Source organism: Taurulus bubalis (genome assembly GCF_910589615.1).
Source record: "Taurulus bubalis genome assembly, chromosome: 4".
Taxonomy (NCBI): Eukaryota; Metazoa; Chordata; class Actinopteri; order Perciformes; family Cottidae; genus Taurulus; species Taurulus bubalis.
This window is the reverse complement of record NC_136592.1, coordinates 8,427,553-8,453,960: the sequence shown is the minus strand read 5'-3', so window position 1 is coordinate 8,453,960 and position 26,408 is coordinate 8,427,553. Positions and strand designations below refer to the sequence as shown.

General features: G+C 41.7%; 1 protein-coding gene across 1 annotated transcript; it reads left to right on the top strand.

The window, feature by feature from the left end:
• Window positions 1-1,711: 1,711 nt before the first annotated feature.
• On the top strand, window positions 1,712-11,387 carry leo1 (LEO1 homolog, Paf1/RNA polymerase II complex component; the record flags this gene model as incomplete). The annotated part of the gene is made up of 14 exons (XM_079216396.1): window positions 1,712-1,769; window positions 3,533-3,690; window positions 5,038-5,345; window positions 5,563-5,771; window positions 6,058-6,162; window positions 6,322-6,416; window positions 6,646-6,788; window positions 7,749-7,833; window positions 7,942-8,036; window positions 8,331-8,465; window positions 9,841-9,976; window positions 10,560-10,752; window positions 10,861-10,958; window positions 11,226-11,387. 14 exons carry the CDS (start codon window positions 1,712-1,714, stop codon window positions 11,385-11,387), a joined length of 1,980 nt encoding a protein of 659 aa, XP_079072522.1.
• Between the last annotated feature and the right edge of the window lie 15,021 nt (window positions 11,388-26,408).

Here is a 26,408-nt window from a genome sequence, read left to right as displayed (position 1 = left end):
TTTTGCGCTATATGTATGGAAGTAGCCAACAGTTTTAACGTCTGAATAGTGTCAACAAATGACTGTCAAATTCAATAAAGTTAAATTAATTAACATCTATAATGTTTATTATTACAGATTTCCCATTTAACTGGAATAATTATAAAAAATACATTATCTAATAATACATACAGACTATATAAATTAATTCAATAAATAAAATAAAGTCGTTAATTTTAGAAATATTAATTTAACTGAATTGTCATGCAGCTTCAAATTCAGTTTATTCTGGCGTCAAATGATGTCAATCAAAAGAGCCAAGATATTATATTCTTGTCATCTAAAAAGAGAAATGTGTGTGCAGGGCCTTTACCTGGTTATTAAACCACTTGTTTCAGCTCATTTCTCCTCTGTAAACATTATTGTTGGTCAGTTAGTTCATGTATTAGGGTTCTGTGATCATATTAATTCATGTGTTAAGGTTCTGATCATATTGGGCTTTTAGGTTTATTTTTCTGTGCCTTAATTTCGGATGCGAGTCGGTCCGTGTACTTTGTCTCGTAGTGGCGCTTCACATCGCTGATTTTAATATCGCTGAACATGAGTCGTACTGCTCTTGAACTGATTTTGGGAATAATAAACATATAACAGTCTCTCCATTCTTGGTTAAAGGCTCTGGTTAAGCGGCCCACATTTCTCTTTTTGGAGCGCCAAGTGAAATAACTTCTCTGATTCACGTACTTTTTTCAACTATCTGATATCTCTCCTGTCGCTCCATGTGTGTGAATATGGCACAAGAGTCGAGGGCGGGGCTTAACGAAATACACACATGTGATTGGTCGAGTGTGTGAGAGGATTTACAAGGCGTGTTTTTCCTGGACCGCTGAACGAGAGCCGCAAAGGCAGGAAAAGCTGCGCCGGTGAAATAGAAGCGATCCATCAACAGTTAATAATTCGGAAATAATAATTGGATTTCGGTCCAGGGTCCACAGACAACGGCGACTGGGTCCGGACCCGGACCGCCTGTGAGTGACCCATGCACTACTAAGTAATGCGCACCAGGCACCAGCGGTGATTGAGAAGTGGGTATACGCAATGCTGACTGAAAAATAAGTCTAAGTCCACCACTGGTAGAAACTAGACGGAGAGATGGATATTATGACTTGGAAAACCCTGAATTCTATCAATGAATGGAGATAAATATGGCGATATTTGTTTGAAGTTTGAATCATTCTTTTAGTGTAGATTTAGTAGTAGTAGTTGTTTTTGGAGCTTTATTGACCAGACAAAGTGAATTGGATGGAAGACGAACTTGTGAGGTATGCTTTGAAAATGAATTGCCTACATTTTAGTGGACACATTCAATTTAAAGTATGCTGTAAATGAATATATTCTTAATATATTCTGTGATGCAGGACATCAACAGCACGATGGACTGCATCACAGAATATATCAAGTTATGTGAAGGCACACAGCAGATACAGGTGACTCTTCCTGTAAGTGAAATCCATCTATCTCTATAAAGTTTGTGACGTTCAAAGTTTGTGATGAACTAAACGGTTATTACATCCACGAGCCCCGACGTCCCCGTGGTGTGTGCTTCCGCCTCGTGGCCATGCACGCGCACTACACCAACATGTCCGCCTCATCGTGAACTCGGAAACAAAACCTTCCCGCAAAGCCTCGGCGATCGTTTCCGGTAGGTCACATTTTTTACTACAGTACGGAAGAAATGGCGGACATGGATGAACTGTTCGGGAGTGATGGAGACAGCGACAATGACCAGCGAGGTAACGACGTCTCTCCGCCGTTGAACGTCTTAGTTGCGGATGAAGTTATTTGCGGCATCCAGTTTGTTTTTAGATAATTAGAAACTAGCTTTGCCGCAACAACGGTTGTAAAAAAAAGTGGAACCTGAACGTTACACTGATATGTATCATTAGATATGCATTAATAACTGTATAAAAGCTAGCTTCGTTATAAACAGAGACACGAGTATCCGGTAAACGCTCTTCGTGTTTGTTTGTTTTTCCTTAACGAGCTAGCCGCGTTTTAACGAGTCAACGAGCGTCGTTAGCGGAGCTCCGCCGACCGACCTCGGTCACAACATGAGCAACGTCTCGGTAGACAAACGTGGAGCGTTCACGGTGCTGTTCGGCTCGACTCTTTCAAATGAAGCCACCGCTCAAATGCGCAGTCAAACATCATGAACGTGAGCTGACGCACGTGACACCGGAATATTACTGAGCCTTAACGTAGTTCAGGTGTTAAATATATGTATATGCACTATACGTATCTATATGCACTACTATCTGCACTATACATATTCAATATGCACTACTATATGCACTATACGTATCTATATGCACTTCTATCTGCACTATACATATTCAATATGCACTACTATATGCACTATACTATTCTATATGCACTACTATCTGCACTATACATATTCAATATGCTCTACTATATGCACTATACGTATTTATATGCACTATACGTATCTATATGCACTACTATCTGCACTATACATATTCAATATGCTCTACTCTATGCACTATACGTATCTATATGCACTATACGTATCTATATGCACTACTATCTGCACTATACATATTCAATATGTACTACTATATGCACTATACGTATTCTATATGCACTATACATATCTATATGCACTATAAGTATCTATATGCACTACTATATGCACTATACGTATTATATATGCACTACTATATAAACTATATGTATTATATATGAACTATATGTATTATATATGCACTATATATATTCAATATGCACTACTATATGCACTATATATATCTATGCACTATACGTATCTATATGCACTATACATATTTAATATGCACTACTATATGCACTATACGTATTATATATGCACTACTATATGCACTATACATATCTATATGCACTATACGTATCTATATGCACTATAGATATCTATATGCACTATACGTATTCAATATGCACTACTATTTGCACTATATACGTATTCAATATGCACTATACGTATCTATATGCACTATACATATATATATATATTTATATATATATGCACTATATCTATAAGCACTACTGTATGCACTATACATTATTGCAGGTTGGGGGACATTGCAACAACACTTTCTCGTACATTTCATTTTTTATGTTTTTAAATGTAAAGTTGCAATACAACAGGTCAGCATTAAATTCTGTTTGATATGTATTAATTGAACTGTGTGTTTACTATTGAGGTTGTACTTTGCAGTGGCGTTGTCTATGTAATGCAGTGAATAAATTAAATAAAACCTGAACAACCTCCAGCAACTCATTTAAATCCTGCTTCATGTACGCCCACAGAACCGTATGTGAGATGTTATTGTTGCATTACAGGAGAGAAGGTGACCGATATCCTCATGATCCATCCATGTAGAGCGTGTCATGCAGTGTGTTAAGAATAATCATCGACATAGATATTGATGTAGACCTATCAACTCACTGTAAACGGATGAACTATGTGCCAGAAGAAAAAACGTCTGCTTTATTGTTTTAGAGTCTGGTTCTGGATCCGGTTCAGACTCGGAGCAGGAGAGACCCCGATCTGCAAGCAACGCCTCTGGGAGCGGCAGTGACAGTGGGAGGGAACGGAATGATGATGATGATGATGATGAAGAGGAAGGCCAGGAGGCGGGAAAACCCAGTATCAATAAGGTGTGTGTGCCTGTGTTTGACTGATGACACTCTTTTTTTTTTTTTATCCACCCCAAAAAAGTGCTTGTGTACTCTGATAGATTGAAAAAAATACATTCCCAAGTTGAAAGTTAGTTTGTGAATGTTTTCAACCAGTAACAGCTGTGTTCTTTCCATAGAAGCATGTTAACCCTACCTTTATTATTTATTTTTTACTACAAAGCAGGATTTGCGGTTGGCGAGGTAGCTTCAGGGTTCACTTCTTTCTAGCAGTCTAGCATCAATCCAGCGGTATAAATAACATTTATATAACCACAATAAGGCTAAATCTGTATATATTCACTTATCCGCGTCTGCTTCTTGAGCCGTGTGTTACATTGTGACATGTCAGAGTTGCGTTACTTTGTTATCATTACATTTGCGTGTCCATGTTTGTGATTGGTCATACGCCGCAAACAACTCCGCTTTTATGTGAATTTAACTGTCTGGTACTTTGTTTTCCTCACTGTGGGTTCGTGTATCAAGTATATCGCGTCAGATTTAGCAGACGGCATCTACAGATAATTGTAAATGGCCGACGTAAACGGGATGAATGCCACCTGTGCGTAAATGAGCGAGTGTTCAAGTTAATTGTAAATTAGCATAATTAACGCTAGAATAATACCATATCATGCCCGTCTGACCTATATTGAAGTCCTGCTTTTGTAGACTTGTATTGGAGAGTCTATAGTTTTTACCAGAATCAGCAGCCAAAAAAGCCAAAGAATGGGGAAACAATAACGAGTGCAGTTAATGCCGCGTCACCCGAGTGTTGTACTGTCCCTGAACTGAAGAAGTAATGGTTCACAGCAAGGCGATCTATAACCACAACGGGAGAGGGTCAAATAATTGAAGTCGTTTTGCAGTTTGAGATGTTCATTTTGATGTTGTACAATAGCATCCAAAGCCAATTTGAATTTCAATTTTCACCTAAGATGGTGATTGGACTACGCGTATAGAGTTAGAATTATATCAGCCTCTGCAATTCAAATTGCAGAGTCAAACAGGTCAATGTCAACATAACTATGAGGTGTAATTTATGAACTGTTTTAAAACTAAAAATTGCTTTAAAATAATGAAATATACAATCCATTAATGAAAACTTAGGCTTCGATAACAGCATAATATCTGCGCATGCCTCCTGCGGCGAAAATTCTGTGAAGATAAAATTCCCAATACGCGAAAACTGGTTGAATGTCGCAGGTTCAACTAAATAACTCGTACATACGACTGAAGAATGAAACCGTTCGTTTGGAGTGGTTCTCTCGTGAGGCCCGTTGGTTTTACGCCTCTCTCACAAACTTGCTCTCCTTTCCTTCTCCCTGATAGGAGCTGTTTGGAGACGACAGTGAAGACGAGCAACACAGTCAACGCAGCGGCAGCGACAACGACAACCAGTCAGAAAGGTCGGGGAACCAGTCGGACGCCAGCATGCACTCAGACCAGGGGGACAATAATCAGTCCGAAGCGGAGCAGCACAGCGGCTCAGAGCGCGGCCATCGGCATGAGGACGAAGACGAAGAGGACGGGGGCCACCGGTCGGATGCAGGGAGCCCGGCAGGGAGTCCGGCCGGTAGCGGGATGTCTGGAGAAAGGAGCCCCCGCTCCGAGAGTCGCAGTGTCCGTTCGGACAGAAGGTGCGCCGACACACTCTGGAGGTTCCTCAATGCCAGAGCGGACCCCAACAAATACACTATTCACCCCAGTTTTGTAAAACTGCAGTGCCCAGCTGACATTTCTTAGACATAAAACACATTTTCTAACCTGTAACATTATAATGGGGCACTTTCCTTTGTTGGCCAGATTTTAATTTCTTTCTTTTCTACTTCTTCCAATGTGTTTGTTTGAATCCAGCGTGCACAGTGCTCCTGGGACTCCGCAGTCGAGGCCGGGCACCCCCCAATCCGATGGAGAAGCCTCTGGCAGGGAGAACCAGTCCGACAATGAGAAGTGGGAGGGAGGAGCTAAGAGCGACCAGTCGGAGGATGAGGAAGAGAAACGCCATTACTCTGAAGAAGAAAGGGAGAACTCTGATGACGAGGTGTCGAGGAAAAGGAAGCCAGGTATTCCGAGGGCCTGGGGTCAAAGGTGGAGGGAATATTGGCCGTGAACTGGATCAGAAGCCGGCCGTCCGCGATAATCCTGACACATTGGATTTTGTGGGAGAGGATTAGGGCCATATGTGCAAATGTAATCCTGAGGTCTGAGGTTAATCTCAGCACTTTGAGATTAATAGGAGATTAATTTTTTTGATGCTGTTTCATTTAAGTAAGAAGTGTTTGTGTGTCCTGCCACACTGTCATATGGAAATTACACTGCTTCACCACCTGTTCTGATTTTATCTTTCAGAGTCAGCCAAGGGCAGTGATAGTGAAGATGATTTCCTCAGACAGAAAACCAAAGCGAAAGCTGCATACGATTCAGATTCAGACAGCGATGTCGGAACAAAGAAAGGTAAGAAACGGTTTGAGCAAAGACTTACTTCTTCTTTTTTTATGCAAACCTAACCTCGTTGGTTCACAGTAGTATCTACAATTGAAGTGTTAATTTTATTAGTTGCAGCAGACCGCTCTTATGTACTTTAAAGTAGTCCTCCTTCCGTACCGTTCACAGTAAAGAAGACAGCAGCAGACGATCTGTTTGGAGAGGCTGACGACATCTCTTCAGACAGCGATGCAGAGAAGCCTCCGACCCCGGGACAGCCCCTGGTATGTGTGTGTCCTCCTGTTCTCTGGCTCTGTCTTCCACTGACGACCAAGCCTCTTTAATTCTGCCCAAACCTTTTTTTATTTTTTTTATTAAATCTTTAATCATAAAAGTTCCCAAATCTCTTATTCTCAGAGCCTCTTGCTAAGCCTCTCTGAGCTGATCCTATTATCATGGGTCATTGAATCATACAGTGCTTTTTGAACTGTTCTCTCCCTCTCTTGCATGCAGGATACAGAGGACGGGATGGATCACCCAGAAGAGGAGCCTTCAGCCGATACTCGTATTGAAGTAGAGATCCCAAAAGTCAGCACAGATTTGGGATCTGACCTTTATTTTGTCAAGCTGCCCAACTTCTTGTCTGTGGAGCCCAGGTCAGAACCACGGCATTGTCAATTTTTTTATTTAAATATTTTTTTTTTTTTGCACAATTCAAACAATAAAACAGAAAATGAATATCACAGTGCAGGAAGAGACAAAAAGCCAACTGGGCTTATTTGAAGCCTCCACCTGTATAATATTTAAAATTTTACAAAATTACAAACATAAATTGAAATATGCATAAGAAAGACTACAAAAGGAAGAAAGAAGAGAAAGAAAAATAATGTAATCATGTCAAGTCTGTGTGTGTGTGCGCGCGTGTATGTGTGAGTGAGCGTGAAAGTCAGCATGGCTTGTGTTTGTTCAGGGATTTTGGATTAAACCTCTGTGGCAATTTCTAAGCAATGGTCACTAAAAATGTAGATATAACAGCTAAAACAAGAAAGAGAAAAAAAATATATAAGAAAAAAACACCAATGCATAACCAACTCTTACAAAACAGCAATTAGAGTTTCTTTTAGGCAATTTTTGAATTTTTTTATAGATGGGCATTTCTTTGTGAGGTGGGACAAGTTATTCCATAACTTGGTTCCCCTAAATCTAATAGAGAATTGACCTCTGCTAATCAGTAATTTCGGAGGATGAAGATGTGAAGATTGACGAGTTGAGTGAGAATGAATCTGAGAATTGACTTTGAAGAAGGTTTTGAAATGATCAGGAATATTTCCTTCACCTAAAAGTATCTTATACATGAAAATGCAAGTTAAAGAAATATTAATGTTATAAATAGTAAGAATCTGCAGTTTGTGAAATAAAGGAGCAGCTGAGATGTGAGCACATATTGTACTTGATGAGCTCCAACGTCCTTCTAAAATGAAGGGAAAAGATAAAGAAGAAGGAAAACTGATATGGAAAGGTTATTTTGGAGTGTTCAGCAAACTCTTTTAGGTCTGGATGAGCATCAAATATCCTTTAAAGGTATACTCATTTAGATTTTGTGCAACCTTTTACAGGCCCTTTGATCCTCAGTACTATGAGGATGAATTTGAGGATGAAGAGATGCTGGATGAAGAGGGGCGGACCAGGCTCAAGCTGAAGGTGTGTAGTCCACGTCCTGTGTGTATATGTGTTGTTGTCTGTGTGGACTGATGCTGTTATCGAGAGTGATCCAGAGTAAATCCAGAGTTTACTCTTTGTCTCTCGCAGGTTGAGAATACCATTCGCTGGCGAGCCAAGAGAGACGAGGATGGAAACGAATCACGGGAGAGCAATGCACGCATTGTCAAATGGTCTGATGGCAGGTGTGTATTATGTCGATTTGGATGTGTGTGTGTGGGGGTTACTGCACTGTTTGGGACGTGGCACTCTACTTTCTGTGGTTTTTTAATTCATACACTACATATACTTTGCATTTTTGCACTTTTTTTATTATTGTTTAGTTTCCCAAATGAATACACTCTGCTGTTTTGTTGTATATACTGAGCATATTTCATTCCTGTTATTTTGGTGTCTTGCTACTGTGACAAACTAATTTCCCCTTGGGGATGAATAAAGTATATATCTAACTAAATGCCCTTTTCTTTTTCTTGCCACAGCATGTCCCTCCACCTGGGGAATGAAGTGTTTGATGTTTACAAAGCTCCTCTCCAGGGAGACCACAACCACCTGTTCATCCGACAGGGCACTGGACTGCAGGGACAGGCTGTGTTCAAAACCAAACTCACATTCAGGTAACCGTGACATGCCATTGTTGCTGCTGCTATTATATAAGACGAGAGTCTCACACAGAGACGCATGTCTTTTGCTTGAGGCAAAAGCTGGTTGCTGAGGATACTTCCCCTCTGTCTGGCTCCCTGACATCCCTACATGCACTAAATATTCCAAACAACAACAACAATAGCGGCCTTGTTTCGTTCAGATATGTACTCGATGCTGTAAGTCCTGGATCACCTCGTGAAAGCGCCGCAGGTTTCTCCCAATAAGAAGTGTGTAAGCCTCTTAGCGGCCCCCAAGTCCACCTGGATGTTCTGTCTCCTCACACCACACGGGACAAGTCGGACACTGGCCAAAGCGGCTTTAATGCGCAACAGCCTTCCACGCTGCCAGACAGGACATTACCATTTGTTCTGGTTGTGTAATATCGTCAGAGCATGGTTTTGATTTTGATTAGAGCTGAAGCTGCTGAGGGTACAAATTGTTAGGACACAGCGTTTTCCTTTTTAAGAGGCAACATCGCAAATTGATAGAACAAACACATTCATGCAGGGTTGATACACAGTGTAGGCTGTTTCTTTTTTTTAATGTAACAGCTAGTTAATTAATGAGGCTCAATATGCCAATGACGGACACATTGATCTTCAAGCAAAAAGTATCACTGCAACATGTTCGTGCTTTCAATTGGCTTCCAGTGGCCTCGGAGCAGGTGTTAGCAGTGAGTTAGTTGTAGGTTCAACTAAACAACAGTTGACAATCATGTTGCAAAAATAAATCTAATGTGACAAAAGAGCTGATTATTTAGGGTTTTAGTCATTTTTTTGTTGAGTAGAATTGAGCCATTTTATTAGAAATGACGAAGCGGAGGCAGCATTACATGTCAGTCACATCTATGCAGGCAGAAAATAGTGCTGATGCCACTGAAACCACTGTGATACCAAGATATCAAATGGGCAGTGTCATAAACAACGGTGAATTGGAGGATGTATTGTTTTTTAGACGGCGTGTAAAACAGGTCTGCTGCCAGTTTCAAGCTGTATGATGCAAAGAGGTGCTGGAAGTAGCAGTTGGCGCATTAACTACCACCAGTTGTCAATCAGTGGAATATCCGTCTCATGGCCTGTATGCATGCACTTGCACAAGATAGAAGGCCCTCTCAAAAAAGCATTGCTCCATAGCTCCTCCAGTGGCCATAAAAGCAATACTTTTGCCAGTTTGCATTGCAAAAGTATTGCTCTTATGGTTGGAATAAGCTTTTCTTCAAAATGTAAAGCAAAAAAAAAAAAAAAAAAAGGTAAATATCAAAGAACTACCCTAATTTCACCCTTCTTTTTTTAAGCACTGGGAAATATACATCTTAAATCCGGCATTGTCTTTCCTATGTATTTATAGGCCCCACTCCACGGACAGCGCCACCCACAGGAAGATGACCTTGTCTCTGGCTGACCGCTGCTCCAAGACGCAGAAGATCAGGATCCTTCCCATGGCGGGACGAGATCCCGAGTCGCATCGCAATGAAATGATCAAGGTAGCTCTCTCCCTCTGTGCCGCTCTGCTCGCCGTCCCTCTTTCCTGTTTGAGAAGGATTCTGTTGCCTCGGTGACCGAGGCATGAGGCCAGTTGTTGACGGGCATCATGCACAGATACATAAGATAAGATAATACTTTATTATTCACACAGCAGGGAAATTTGCAGGATTATAAAGCCATAACCTGACGTGTTTGCATAATGGGGTTACTCTGTGGTCACTGAAATGGAAATGGTCTCAGCAAATCTGAAGGGGCGGGCTGGTTATGTATCTACTGTCGACCATAACAAGTACTGCTGATTGCATCATATATAGTTTCACTGTGCTCAGCGCTCAACTGGGGCAGCCTCACTGTACACGTGCTGGGCTGCTGCGGTTGTTTTAACCTTAAAAACACAACTTTGGTACCGAGTGTTCTCACGTGCCAGAATTACATCTTAAATCCACAACCATCATAGAAATGGAAGGACCACACAGTGCATTCCTTATCACATGAATTATGCTCTCAGATTACCCGCTAGAAACACAATGTCACACTGAAAGCCAGTGCTTCAAGTCATTCCCACGGCGTGTCTCTTGGCAGAAAGAGGAGGAGCGGCTGCGAGCTTCCATCCGCAGAGAGTCCCAGCAGAGGAGGATGAGGGAGAAGCAGCACCAGAGAGGCCTGAGCAGCAGTTACCTGGAGCCTGACCGCTATGATGACGAGGAGGAGGGCGAGGAAGCCATCAGCCTGGCAGCCATCAAGAGCAAATACAAGGGAGGAGGAGGCCTGAGGGGTGAGGACAGAGAGACGGTCACATTCTCTTTCTATTGTTTCTCATGAAGTCACTGAGTTCTAATGAACATCCTCCTTTTATTTTTGTCCCCCTCTCGACCCAATCCAGAGGAGCGAGCGAGGATCTACTCATCCGACAGTGATGAAGGCTCTGATGACGACAAGGCCCAGAGGCTGATGAAGGCCAAGAAGCTAGACAGCGATGAGGTGGGTGTAGTATCCTGTTGAAAAGACAGGGGGCAGCGTGACGCAGTTCCTTGAGAAGCTTAAAAAAAGGAAAAGGCACCTCGTAACCTTGTTCATGTGAACTGAACAGGACAAGAAATACTAGTCCTTTTTAATGAGCATGCACTTAATTCCGCACTGACAGCACTGCCGGAGAACAAAATGCAAATGTAACGTGACAAACTGAGAAGCTGAACACAATGTCTGCTGCTGTCAGCATCTGAGCGTCATCTGTCCTGTTCTGTGCAGGAGGGCGAGGGATCAGGCAAGAGAAAGGCAGAGGACGACGAGGAAGTATCCACCAAGAAGGCCAAGAAATATGTCATCAGTGATGAAGAGGAGGAGGAGGAGGAGGAAGAGGAGGAGGAGGAGGAAGTAGAGGCAGAGGAGGAGGAAGAGGATGATGAATAATTCACTTTTTTTCTTCTTTTTTTTTTTTTACATTCAACTGTATTAACAGTGCTCAGCCCACATGGCATATAAACAGCCATATCTTTTTTTTGTATATTTTCTTAAGACCTGAGTGTGGGTGAGTGTGATTGTGTTTTTGTTTTTTTTGTTTATGTTTGTGTACAGAAAAAGGTGAGGAATAAAGGAATGGTTGTCTTATGTAATGAAAGTTTTCCAAGGCCCTTTTTTTTAAATCTTTATCAGTGTTATGATTCATATCACGCTGTTGAGGGTCCATGAAACGTACTGCTTCGTCTAACAAAAACAAAGTGCTGTACGTTGATTTGAGAATAAATTGGGTAAATAGCGTAACAGCAACTGCCTTTTTACTCGCATAATTAAACCAGTGTGCCAGTTAAGCTTTGCAGTTCTCGTGGATGAGAATGTGCCCTTGGGGAAAGAACTGGAGACGGTTGTTCGTGGGACAAATCTCATTGACGGGTAAATATATTGATCTATGACATTAAATCCAAATGTGAAATGCAAAAACCAAAACCGACCTTGGTTTAGCTCAGTGGTTCTAAAACTTTTTCTGTCACACCCCACTTTGAAGGAAGAAACATTTTCGGGCCCCACCGGCCCAACAAAATTGTAACAAAATGACTCCTCCATCCGTGCTTTTTCAAATAATAGAATAAAGAAAATTGCAATCCCTTTCTAGTAAACCAGATCGCTCCATCAGACAAAAACTAATAACATGTGCAAGCACTTTGTTAGAACATTGCAAATAAAGTTCTATCTGTGCAAAAAATAACTAATATTTGGCAAAGGAAATACATATTGGTGCTACAAATAACCTGTTTTGCACTGAATATATTTTCAAGATAATAACAATAACGTTCAACCTGTGCAAAACAGAATGAGTGCAGATATGTGAGCCATCACGTTGTATCAGTATTAGTGGCTGCAGTGAGCTGCTTTCCTCTACAATTTTTTTAAAACAGGCTTGTAGATTTGATACGGCCGCTCTCAATTCAATGTCTTCAATGTTGAGCTTAGATCTATATTCTGTTTTGAGAGACGCAACAGCAGAAAAGACCTCACAGATCTCACGGAGGCTTTTAGCAAAACGCCAAGAACCGTCGAGTCGCGCATGCGCAGCGTAACCTGTTAACGGCGTAACGTAAACATTTCCATGAAAGTACAGGCATTTCTCCATGTATTTTTTATTTTTTTTATGTCCGTGTACTTTGTACTTTTGTACTATGTAAAGTTATCATGTTCATGGGGAGAGTGGTCGTCCTGAAACCACAAGATAGCGGTTCATTCTTGTTCTCCCCATAGTTTCATGTTGAAGTCCTTGAGCACTGAAGCCCCAGAGCTTCACAGCAGCACACTGCTCCTTAATTACTAAGGATGGGTAAAATGCAGAGAATAATTTCCCCACTGTGTGATTTAATAAAGGATTATATATTTAAAAAAAAAATATATATAATTTTTTTAATTTTTATATATTTTTAAAACCCAGCATCACCCCCCACCTGTAATACCAAAAAAAACAGCATCACAGACCTGCACAGACCGGCCAGATCGCTGGCCTGCAGACATCCGCTTGTTTGTGTGCTTTACGGCGCCTCACAGCTCATTGGTGTTCAGACGAAGGGTGGGACAATCCTGGGTTGTATTCATTCGCACAATACAGCAGTGGTCGTTGCAGACACACCTGGCGGAGACACCTTTTGAGTTTATTTATTTATTATTTACGTTGCATTATAACATTATATTTCAAACATATTTAAAAAGTAAATGCTGTCATTGTGGCCTTTTTGTTTTTCAAACAAAACCTGCATCAAAAATTAATACAAAACATACTGAGTTATATGATTGTCAAATATTTAAAAGTAGAAATTGGAGGAATGTTTAGGTGCGTCAGTGCTCCAGTTGTTAGAATCAAGTGAGATCGGGTGAGGTATTGTGACTTGATCCCTTTTGAGCCACAGAGTAAGAGGGGAATGTAGAGAACACACACACACACACACACACACACACACACACACACACACACACACACACACACACACACACACACACGGAGCATTTAACTGGGATCCCTGAGATAGATAACAACCTTTGTATCTGACCTCTCCCCCAGCCTTGTCCAAACAGAGCTAGACAAAGCTACCCAGAATATAACACTGGTAAAAAAAGAAGAAGCACTCAGTGATTAAGTAAGAGTTACATAAATTGGCTGCATTCTCTCTCCTGACAATGACCTCTCTGTGCCGCACAGACACTGCATTGCCGTGGCCACAGACTACTGTTAGTGCAGGGGGAAGTATCAGAGACTCCTTGAATACTGTGGTAGATAGTAGAGGTTCTGTCAGGACAGCGTTGTTTAAAAGGGCCTTTGGTATTTTCTGAGTGTGTGGAATCAGAGACCAGTTCCCTGAAAAGTCACAATGAAGCCGCTTGTCTGGAATGAGGTTGCTGTGCGACTAAAGCTGAGGCCGAGTTGTACCATGCAGAGTTATCTTTTAGGTCTGTGTGTGTGTGCCCACATGCTTGCACGTGTAAGTTTGTGCGGCCCACCGCAGTGAGCAGAAGCATAGAGCATGCTAAGCTATATACAACACATGCTGTGAATGTTTATGCAAATGTTGTGTGTCTTTGTTGCCTTGAAAGAGAAGGAGTCGTCAGTGGTGGTGTGCTGCGTTATCGCAGACTGCAGTGGGTTATGTAAACCCAATTCCACACAGTAAGGAGTGGGAAAGGGAGGGGACAGGAGGAGAGGAGAGGAGAGGGGGAGGCACTGCTCCACACAGTCAGCACTGACTGACGGGGGAGGAGGCAGAGGGGAGGGCTGCAGCATTTCACCCTCTTTTTTGTTGTTTTCTCCGCCCACTTCATCTCGTTCCTTCTCTCTGTATCCTTTCTTTCTCCCAGATACCCCGTTTTCCCACCGTCCAGCCTGAACCTGAACTCCAGAACACACACACACACACACACACACACACACACACACACACACACGGATAGACTCTGGTGTCGTTCAGGGGTAACTTGGCCACAGTGTTCTGCCAATTAGGCCCGAGGGGAGACGAGCGGCGGGTCAGTTTTGGGCCAGGTGCTGGTGGAAGTAAACAGTCGCAGCCTCCTCTTTGTTTGCCTGCACTGAAGCCCTTGTGCATCCAGATACTACGCGTGTACACCTGTTTTGATTATAGATCCTCAGGAAACCATATAATATATTCTGTCCTTGACTCATTGGTTTCAATTCTGGGATTCATCATATCTATAACATTGCTATATATACATATCTATAACATTGCTTTACATACATATATATATATCTATAACATTGCTTTACATACATATATACATATCTATAACATTGCTTTACATACATATATCCATATCTATAACATTGCTTTACATACATATATACATATCTATAACATTGCTTTACATACATATATACATATCTATAACATTGCTTTGTGAGTCAAAGTTTGATGCTAATGACATTTATTGAATCAGAACATCAAACTTTACTAATGTTTTGTACCTCCCAGCCACGCCACATGCAATTTGTTCATTAATGGGGTTTATTAAACTCAAAAATGGTCTTCTACCTTCTCTTGTGTATAATGCATGTTAGGTATTTTGTACTATATTTTTTTCTCAATAGAGCAATATTCTTTTCTCCTGTGTTGCTCTTATTAAAATGCGATACGATACAAATGGAGCAAGTGTTAGTGCCTGCAGGCCCTCTTCAGAGAGGGAGTGGTGTTAACTGAAAATGATTACTGTCTGATTGGAAGGTTATTGTGCAGCTTTATTAGATAGTCAGATGAACACATTCGTAACCCTAAAACATTTATCAAGAGATACAAACAGTGCAACCTTTACGTTTTTTTTCTCTTCCCTTTGCTGGAAAAAAGGAATTACAATCTTTTTGCATTAAATGTACAATATCGTGTTTTTTCTTCAGTTTCTTATGTATAGCTCCAATTTAATTTCACGGACTCATTTTTTACCGTTTGTTAAATCTCTTTAGTTCACTTTAATTCTACCAGTCTAACTCTGTGTACCCTGACTGTATTTCATAGCTCGGTGCCCTTTACCCTTGTCTCCGTGTGTCCCTGCCCCCTGCTGCTGCTTATATAAAAGACTAATAAATAAAATAGAAACACAATACTCTACTCTCTCCACAGGATCTTCCAACACTCACATGACACTGGCCCCAAGGCTGCAGCGAGGGCGTTAGCAGGAACATTTTCCCTTAAGCACAAGCAGGTGTGCGTTATTCACACGCACATCCACCTAACATGACTAACAATTCAGTATGATGGGTTTTTTCTTCTTTTTTCTCCTCCTGACCTTAACAATTTGGGTCAGCTTGTTCTGCCATAAGAACAAGCCTAATCTGTAAACAACGGGTTACCTTCAGCTGTGAGCTGCTCTGCACACAGATTATACACAAGCGTTTCCAAAAAAACAGACAAAAGAACTAAACAAACAAGGTGACCCTCTGTGGCACAGCTTCTCCAGAGCCAGAGCCGCTCGTCTACCTCATTAAACAGAAAGTGTTTGTCCCGCGAATGCACCAATAATAACTGCATTGTTATTGACAGCATCTGCCTATCTACCCGTCTGATTTCCTTCTATTTCAAGGCATAAAGGAGAAACACAGTTTTGGTCGGTCACACTGTGTCCACTATGTGTAAGTAGAGGATGGTAATAACAGGCTTGGTGTCCTTTTAAAAGGTTTGGTCTTTGCTTCAGCTTGTGAAATACACTGTTAAAGATTAAACTCCAAACCTTTTTGGCTTTACAAGAGAAGCAGTTTATTGACGTTGTTGTTTGCACTTCCTTTCAGATGGCTTCATTTAAATAACAGCTTTAGGCCTTATCCAAAATATAAATTCTAATTTGTGTATCAGAACTTGTTTTCATCTTTTACCTCATTCGATGTATCTTGTGACAAACTGGAGGGGCCCAGACCCCTAGGTTGGGTACCACTGGACTGAATTCAACTTTGTATACAGTAAAATAAATCAATTGTATCAATCTAATAATGTCTTATATAATAATGGAATCAGATCTGGATACGTCCTCCATAACTGGTTGCTCGGTGAGAAATGGTTAACATGGGACGTGTGAGTTCACACATAGTAGACGTGGAGACCCAGGGGTTATGCATGCACCTTGTGTCAACAGCTTGACATGGAGGATATCACGGGGCATCAGGTGTGGCTTAAACGGGCCCCAAATGGGTCAGTCATGTTGACATATCATATCTTCAGCATTCATCTGAAGTGTAGGAGGTCAAAAAGGGCCTTATTATGGCTGCCCTATTCAATGAAATAGAAATGTTATAGGTGTTTTGGATATGCATAATTGTATGCACAGTTTTCCAAATATTAGCCGTACATAATTGGTATCTTTGGAAAATGTATTTGGGGTCTCCACAATGAAGTTGTATAACAGCGAACAGCATGCATTATAATAGAGTCACTATCTGGAACCAGTTGGATGGGTGCCGAAGGCAAAAAAGTAGCCTTGCAGGCTCTGAAAGGTAAACATATGGACACTACCAACACTCTGCATCAGCTTGCCATCGTCAGGTCAGCGGGGTTAAAGCGGAGGATACACACCAGCCATAGGATGTATGTCACAGACACAGAGAGAATGGGGAAAAACCACGAGGTTATGAAATGAGAAGAGAAGAATCTTGTGGCAGAGAGCGGAGGACGGGAGATAGGTGCTGAGGTGAGGTGTTGGCCGAGAGCTCGCCCAGTCTCCCCGGGCCTGTGGTATTTCAGAGCCCGGTGCGACTCACAGTACATTACACCCTCCTTCTGCCCTTCAGTTATCTAACCGGCCTGACAGCACCAAGCCAAGCAAGCTCTGTCTGTCTGTCTGTCTGTCTGTCTGTCTTTTACATCTTAATTCTCTGTCGTCTACACCCCGGTCTCACCTCCCAGGCAGTCAGAGCAGGATAATGGACGACGAATGTACTACCTTTGCATTTGCACAGACTTTGCTTGAGTAATCGGTAAATTGATTCCTGGATGCCTGGAAACCAGCTTCACTTTGCTGCCTGATCTGGGAAACAGAAAGGTTGATCAATCTGAACTGGTGCTCATCAGAGTTCATAACTGTTAGAGCCCTTGATGTCAGAGAAAAAGATAAATGTGAAGACGTCCAAAATAGTCACCCAGTTCAGCAGTGCGTAACGCAAACAAGGCAGGACGTTGTTAGCATTTTATTTGACGGCTTCAATTCGATGCAACATTTGAATCAACATTGGCACAATGTCCTAAACCGTCCAGAACAAAAGTGCAACTCTAAAGCATCAGAGCAAACAGTGACGTTTTATTTCTTCGTCTCTGGTCACGCGACAGCAGTGAGATAACACTTGTATCCCCTTTGGGACTCTTTCATTTCAACGTCTGCTTTGATCGGTTGATGATTGATGGTCTGGTTTGGTCTCTGTTCTCTTTATCTTCTCTGGACTGCGGTTACGAAATCACCCTGCAGTGGAGAGTGCTGCTGCTGCAGAGAGCGAGAGGAGCAGGTTTGTGCTGAAGCTAACACCTTTTCCTTGCTCAAAACAGGCCCCCCCCACCTGAGAGGGCAATATAAAATATGGTTATGATTTTAAATGTGTGTATGTGTATGTGTGTACGCCTTCCACTCATTTAAGTTTAGTTAATCTTTTTGTTTTCCCACCGTGTCCCTTCTTCTCCCTCCCTCTCTCACTTTCAGGAGTCCCTTTATGTCTGCTGCTGCAGTGCACAATCAATAGTACAGTCCACACTTTCTCTTCATAGAGAAACACCCTTTACATTTTGTTTGCTGTGTGTCTCTGGTGCGTAGGTACTGCTTTCTTTACTGCTCTTGTTTCGCAAACTGCATCATTACTGCAGCAGGCTGCTGGATGTGTAATGGGCTATACTGCAGAACCGCAAGGAAAGCAGGAGGCAGAAGCTTTCGTCATATAAGGGGGCATGCGATGTGTCTCATTGCAAATAAGAATTGCCCCCTAGACCAGAGCTCTGTGTCAGCAGCCCTTTGGTCTCATCATCGCTGTGCTTCTCATTTCCTTCTTTCCTTCCTTAATTTTCGGTGATTTTCTGGAACTTTTCCCCCCGTCGTTATCCTCTGGCCCTTATCACTGTTTAACCCACTCTCCCCGCCCAACTCCTGTTTGAATGGGTAAATAAACTGTCTGGGAGAGCAGAGATCTCACCCATGTGTGCCAAATAGACCCATCCACTTGTCCATCCGCCTCTTTCCCATGACTGCAAATCATTATCACCATGGATACTTCCACAAATAGAGCATCAGCTGAATGAGAACGCCCATCCATTAGAGGGAGGCCAAAAGCACACACAGACACACATTTCATACCTGAGTGAGGGGGACAATGATCCAGCCTTAGGGCTAGCCTGCAGTCAGACTCCCTACCTGTAACATGGCAGATGAGTGAAGACACAGAGGAAAGTAGTTGGATGAAAGAGTCGATCAAACTCGTCCAAGACTTGAATACAATTTGGGGAGAACAAAAAAAGTTGTTTCAGTTCACATTTCCTGTTGGAAGTGAATGAATCTGTTATATAAATGGACCAACGTCATCACATTGCTGTTTCATTCTGTGTCATTCTGACGTGGTCTGAAGCAAAGAATCTGTTCGATTTCTCCTAGCATTGGGATCCACTCAAACAAATGTGTAACACTGCATGCTTTATAATGTCTGTTCCTTTACGTTAACATTATACCTGTATTGATAGCAACAGGCAACATTGAACCCCAGTTTGTTCCATAACGACAGGCAGCTGACCTGTGAGGGCAACCTCTGGTAAAGCTAAAGCTCAGTTAAGAGGATTGATCTGTGAGGTTACATACCTTTGTGGAGGGATTTTCTCTTTCAACATCATATTAGCAAGCATATTACACACACACACACACACACACACACACACACACACACACACACACACACACACACACACACACACACACACTGCAGTAGAGACATTGCACTGGGAACAAAATGTATGTGGCACATAAGGAAAGGAGGGAAGGAGAAATTCACTTAGATATTCAAAGTAGCATGAGACAAAGTCTTGTCAACACGTCACGAGTAAAGACTTTAACTTAGAAGTAGTTGCATCTCCTTTATAAATGCTGCTTCAAAAAGTTCACATTAGAGGGAATGCCATAAACCATAAAAGATTAACCTAATGTGGGAATCAACAGACATTTTTGGAAAAATCCCAACTACAAACAAAGACAGCCAACAAACAAGATCACAGTTTCCAAGTTTAACAATGGGAATATGACAGATACAATTTGAGACAAATGTATTGACATAGAAAAGGTTTCAATTCCAGTAAATGTTAAAAATGAATGTGTTCAGATAGATTAGTATAGACTGAATATTTCTTTAGGCCAAAGCTAAACAGGCTTGCTTTGTATATTTCTATTTCAGAAGACTTCCTTCTTTTCTTTCGCTCGTTACTAGAAATCTACTTATCACTCCACTACAGTTATCTGATAGCTTCGCATACCAATTATCTTGTATCTGCATCCACATTTAATTATTTCTAATGTCTTAAGACGTTACTTATTTAAAGGAGCAATCTACGACATTCAGAGAGCAAACAACTATTAAAGACATAGTGGAGTACTGTCTACCTGAGCAGAGGAGGAGGTCCCACTTCCTCGTTGTGTGTTGTAATCACAGTTTCTCCTTGCTTCATATACATAGCCGGGTCGGCTGTGCTTATATTTAGTGCATGCATGTGCACGTGAAGGCGCCCCACTCGTTGGCCATCGCTCTGCACTGCACTCATACGGCGGTTACAGCTCATAACGTCATAGTTGTAACTGTCGGCACTTTAAAAATCTGCATGCACTCGTGTTGAATGCAGTGCTTTTACTTGTAATGGAATGTGTCCTGCTGCGGCACTGTAATAGAGCGCAAACCCCACCTCTGAGTTACTGACTGACTAAATTAACACATGTCAGCAGGCCCTATTGCATGCTGGGAGAGGCTCAGTCTGTTTTAGTGAGGAATCCCCACGACAGGCCTGAAGGGGAGCAGCACATTCTGTTGAGGACTCGGATTCCTCACCAGAGACGACCTCCTCAGTCGGTCTAAACTAAACCCACTGAACTGAACCTAGCGCCTCCACCTCACTCACTGCACAATCATTTATATGTCACCTTCATTCTTTCAGTATGAGGAGCTTGGAGCAGGATCATTTCAGGAGCAGGATTGTTCACTCAATATGCTGCAATCTGCTTCTATATGGTCTCATGTCTCTTACATTCACTGCTTCTTTAATGTGTATTTGTTTTTTATTCAGTCAATCATGACAATACAATAAGTGAAGCCACAATCTATACAAAACAGAAAATCTGAAAAGGTATAGGTAAAAGCATAATGCTTTTATATTCCTATCCTAAATTCTTATCAATTAAATGTGATAATTACTTTGAATCCCCTGTAATGATGTAATGTAATGATCATTCATGATGAGGTCACCTTGCAACCTCACCTCTCTCATCTATGACGGCAGTATGACACAAAGCTGTTAAAATAGGCGGCTTCATATAGGTGGTTGTGCTTCATCTACGCCCCATAGAGTTTTTATTTTGCTTTTCTTCTTCCATCAATTATCTGCATCACTGCGTGACGAATCGTTTCCTCGGTCACCTCCTGGAAATATTTGTGTTGTATTATTGTTTTCTATTTGCTGTATAGTGCATGCAGACCGTGCCATGTCACCCTGAGTTTGCAAATCACAAAACTCCGAACCCAACACTTCCTTTCCTTGGCCCTGTTACCAGATTATTCAGATAGGCCGAATTCTTGTTGGCCACTGTATGTTTCCCTGGCTCCTCTCCCATGAAAACCCCTCATTAGTTTCCCTAAGCCTGTCTTTCATCTTATCTGTTTCACTATCTCACTTTCTGGATCTCTTTTGTGTCTGTCGGTCCGACAGTCGGTCTGTAATTCTGCTACGCTTTATTTCCCGGAATAAGGGCCAGTTCTTATGGTATGTAGGCTAAAGGTTCTCAAGCATTGAGTCTGCTAGTAAAGCAGTGCTGTAGTAGACTATATAGGAGCTGCATGGGGCACAAAGCTGTGGGAGAGAAGTGCTGAAAGTGTGTGCTGTATCAGCATTCGTGGGAACATATACATTCAGAGGAGAGAGGGAAATGATTCTCACAGATTTACTCTATATTTCACTGCCACTGTCACACTTGTCTCGTTGTTGTATTGTTGTCCTGATAAAGCTGAGAGGATAACAGCGGGTCTCCACTGAAAATATATAGTTTACCACATTCAAAGAACAGTGACTGTTGGACACAAAGTGAACATGTGTGTTAGGTGTGAACATGTGTTGCATCTTTTCATCTCTGTCCCGTGACAACCACATCTCTCCAAATGGTTAACCTTTCATTAGATAAGAGAAACAGCAATAACTTTTTTCAAATCATTTAAAGAAAGATTATGTTTTTTAAATTCATGAAGAAGAACCTAATCCGTGAGTTTATCAAAAACATGAAAAATCACCAAATTTGGAGATACATGATTTTCCCAGGACAGTGACGATTATGTAAACTATTGTGTGTGGTCCTTCTTTGTCTGAAATGAATCCACTCAGAATTATTAATTTGTGTAATGTGCATTGATTTTAATTCGCAAACTGCAACAATGTATCGTCAATTAAATCGTACCACGTTCAGTGGTTAATTTCATACTTTAAAACCTTTGCCAGTTGTTTTAGAATAAAGTGTGGAGACAGTAAAAAAAAGATTGCATTTTTTTGTTTCTAAAACTATGACAACTTCTTTAAACTTGAACAAGATCCAAACCGAACTGTAGAAAGCTAAACAGCTGACAGCTAAATATGCATGAAAGGTTTACCCTGGAGGAAATGAAATGGGGAGAGGATGAGGTTGAATCAGGCAATGAGAAAAACACGGTGCAAAAACAGTGTGGGCTGTATATTTATCGGTGCGTGTGTCTCATTTATATCAATGTCAGGACACTTGTATAGCTGCAAGCTCCTCGTGCAGAATATCAGACGTGCACATTTGGGAATTGGCCTTGCTCAAAGGCACTCTAGCTGTTGGCACTTCTGTTGTTTCACTCAATTTGACGAGATTACATAAGGCATCAGATATGATGTTGTACCAATAAAACAGAAATTGTTCAGGTGAAAAAAGGTTAACCTCATAACTAAAGACAGAAACCCTCTTTGTGGTGAATGGTCAAACAAGTTGACCATTCTTAGAAAATACTTGTATTACCGTGCAATATATTGTATAATAAAAATATGTCTTGTTTTACAAAGTTTTCTGTTCTCAAATAAACCTCCTTTAAAGGCCAAATATTTCATTTGTTTACTTTATGTAATCCTAAAATGACCACAACATGTCAGAGATAAAGGAAACATGCAAAGTTGAAATTCTGTTTTTTTCGACAACAACGGTCCAATATGTTCTTCTTCTATTTTTAAGTTAGCCATAACCTCCGGTGCTGATAAATGACGCTAACGTGGCCACTTGAAGCTGGCTCCAAAACCGAGTCAATCCCCATAGACCCTAATGCCTGATTTTACAGCAGACATAAACATGTTTACAGCCTGGTCCAAAAAACGGTTTGGCTTTCTACAGCTAATAACCTCGTTCAAGACAACTGTACAGGTGGTGAATTTTTATTTAACTCACCCTTTTTTTAATACATTGAGGCTTGAAGTTAGGCCTAATTGAGGGCTTGGCTGCTTTGATTGACAGGTATAAGGTCGCTAGCTGTCTTTTCTGCTGCGTTACCTGAGCCTGCTTCAGCTCCATTAACAATCATTTTTAGATTAGGAGTGAGGCTGTGTCGTCGCTGCCAAGATGGCGACGGCCAAAGCCACTCACTTTGAGCTCCATAAACTCGTCCCGATCAACAGCGTCCCACAAGCGTATAGCATTTACAGTACATAAGCCACATATGATAGTTTGAGAGGTTGTGTTTCTTTTTTCACTACACTTTAAAAGACCTAAACCAGCACAGCATGAATGCATGGATACTTAGACATTTTGCCTCAAGACAATGAGAGGCTGTGCAGGGCGTTCTGTTTGGATGCTCTTTCATTATGTAACTTCTGAGGCATTCAGTACATCTTCAGGACATCACGACAGGTTGGTCTATATTGCATTAAAGGCAGTGTGGACACATGATGGTCTTGTGAGCTTTTGTGTTGTGTTTGGGGAGGTACATGTAGATAATGCATAGGCCTGCTGTGCTGTCATGAGTGCATCCTGTTTCTCTATATGTGAGTAACATGTGGGAGATGCTCTGCTTGGTTGCACACACAGACCTGACGGGGTTTATAGCAGCAGATGTTAGACCACTGATGCACACTTTGTGTTTCCTTATTAGTAAGTAGGTCACATTCACTAACTCACTCCCAGTGTGTCTACCTGTAAAGCCCAAAGCCCCACAGCAGAAAGCAAATCAATACACACAGGCCAGCCTGGAGGGAGGACTCTGTGTGTCTGCAACACAGAAGAAATGGAAGAAGAAGAAAACAGTAGCCCTTGGACCCTCTGTGCTCACTTCAGTCTCTGTTGTCTCTTACTGTTTCATCTGTTGGGCCCTTGGGCCCTCATTACATAACACACAATATGCTTGAGACAACACATTGATGCATGTTGATCCATGTTGACACATTGCTTGGTCTGTATTTGTGTTTTACAGTTGAGTATAGTACGTTAACGCGTCACCACCATACACAGGGGAATGGGTCAACTAACATTTGCCTTTACACACACCCAGCAGGCTGTTGCGCCTTTATATTTCTTGAGGCCCTGGGGCTACAGACGTTTTGGAGGCCCTTTCCTCTTTTCACAATATGCCACGTCATACTTTAATTCAATGGACAGCGACAAATATTAAGTAGAGTGCCCTCCTAATTAGCATCGATGTCTTTGTGAAGCACAGATTTGCATATTCTGTGTAAAAGTGTATCCATTAGGCCTGTCTAGGCCATTGATGTTCTCTTTTTTCACAAAAGGAATTACTGCAAGGTAACATTTGCTCACGCACAGTCTGTCAGAACAGAGCATACACGGAAGCAATAGGCCTGCCAACCTCACCCAGAAAATGAGCAAAATAGAGTGAGTTTGCGCAGCCTTCACATTTGATAGCATACTAATATAAAGAGAGCATATGATCTCCTTCTGCCGGGTTTGACGGTGCTGGAGGCACCTGGAAATTTAGATAAGACAAGTACTTTATTATCCTGAAACATCAACAATCTCAGACACAAAGAGAGAAATGAGAGATAAGACACATAGAGAGACAGAGATCCTCACTGGCCTTATGATGAAACACTGCATCTCAAAACTTCATCCTGTGCGTCTGTTTGTGCTGTCTGCATGAAACTCAGCTGCCACTCCACAGCCAACATTTGCTCCGCTCTCCTCTGTAGTCTGAAAAGGAGCACAGAGTTCAGCTGCTCATGCATGACTGAGACCAGTTATGCCATTAAACAAAACCAGCCATTGATTTCACTCTTATCTTCCCTGGTTGGATTCTGATTCGCTAATCAAGTGTCTTTATTTTGTCATAGGAATTAATGTTGCACCACGTTTTTATTTACCCTAAAAATTAAGTTGATGTAATACTAATTTGCAACTGCAAATATCCGCTTTGATGGAAACAAAATGCCAGTCGGATGTTTTTTATCAGCACAATGAGAAAACCTGTATTCTCTGGTTGTCTGGTGAGCCAACGGTGAGGACAGAAATCCAAAAAGTCACTGTGTCAGTTCAAGAGATACTCTGGCACAAAACTCCATATACAATCACAAATTGATATAGATTAAACAAACATGTGTGAGTGAGGTCGTAGTCAGATTTTTTGGGCTTTCCCCATGGAATGGACAATGGTATCTCCTTTTGTTCTTCTTAGTGAAACAACCTCAGCTGAGCACTACTGCAGATGCGCATAAAGCAATTTATGTAGGTGTAATCAAAAAGATAAATCCTTTAATTAAAATACAATATTTTAATTTCTCATTTAGATGAGATCTTTCATGACATTCCTATCATGTCTGAGTGGGGATTTAACAGAGGAGTACAGTAAATAAACAAAAATCATTCCTGGCTTGTTTGCCTTAACCTGTCTGTGGAATTGGATTTATCTGAAAGCACGCGCTCATATTCATGACCAACTATAATTATAACATGCGTGTCCATGCGAACACACACCGCACACACTCGTCGCAAACCCAGTGTATCGATTGATGTCATCGTCACTGGAGCATTTAGGCTGTGACATCACAGGAGGCGTGTTTATTTAGACAGAAAGAAAACTCGTTCAGTGGGATGTAGTGGGATGAGCAGTTTTAGACGCTCTGTCATCTTATGTAACGATTGGAGTATGAGACAATCCCTCTATCCTAAATTGTGATGCATTTTTAAATGAGATTTTTGGGTGAACTCTGCTCCGCCTCAATCTTTCACGACAAGAGGCAGACTGCAAAGAAGCGTTCCAACAGATGCAAAGGAGAACCCGAGTCCCACCTCATTTGCATTTCTTACTTACTTTTTTTTTGTATTATGCAAAATATTCCACAGCAGGGCGGAGGAGCAGAGATGAACTGAACTGCAGTGACCCATCCACCTATAAAAAATCTGCCCCGACTTCATCAACCCACACTAGGGTGTACTGTGGAGCATCTAGTGCAGCTGGAAAAACACATACGCACATAAGCACACTCACTCACACATACACACACACACACACACGTCTCCAGATTACCCAATGAACACACTCCTCAGTTGGTCCGAGGGCTGTAGCGTTCCGTGGTACAGGATTACATGTTGTTGCAAAACAAACCCGAGTTCAGTGTCAGGGCGGATGCAGTGCAGCCAACCTGCAACAACAGCAATGTGTTTTTCCACTTCCAGTCCTATCACACCATGCCATAGTAGCACAGGTTAATGATTGATGCTTTACACAGGCCG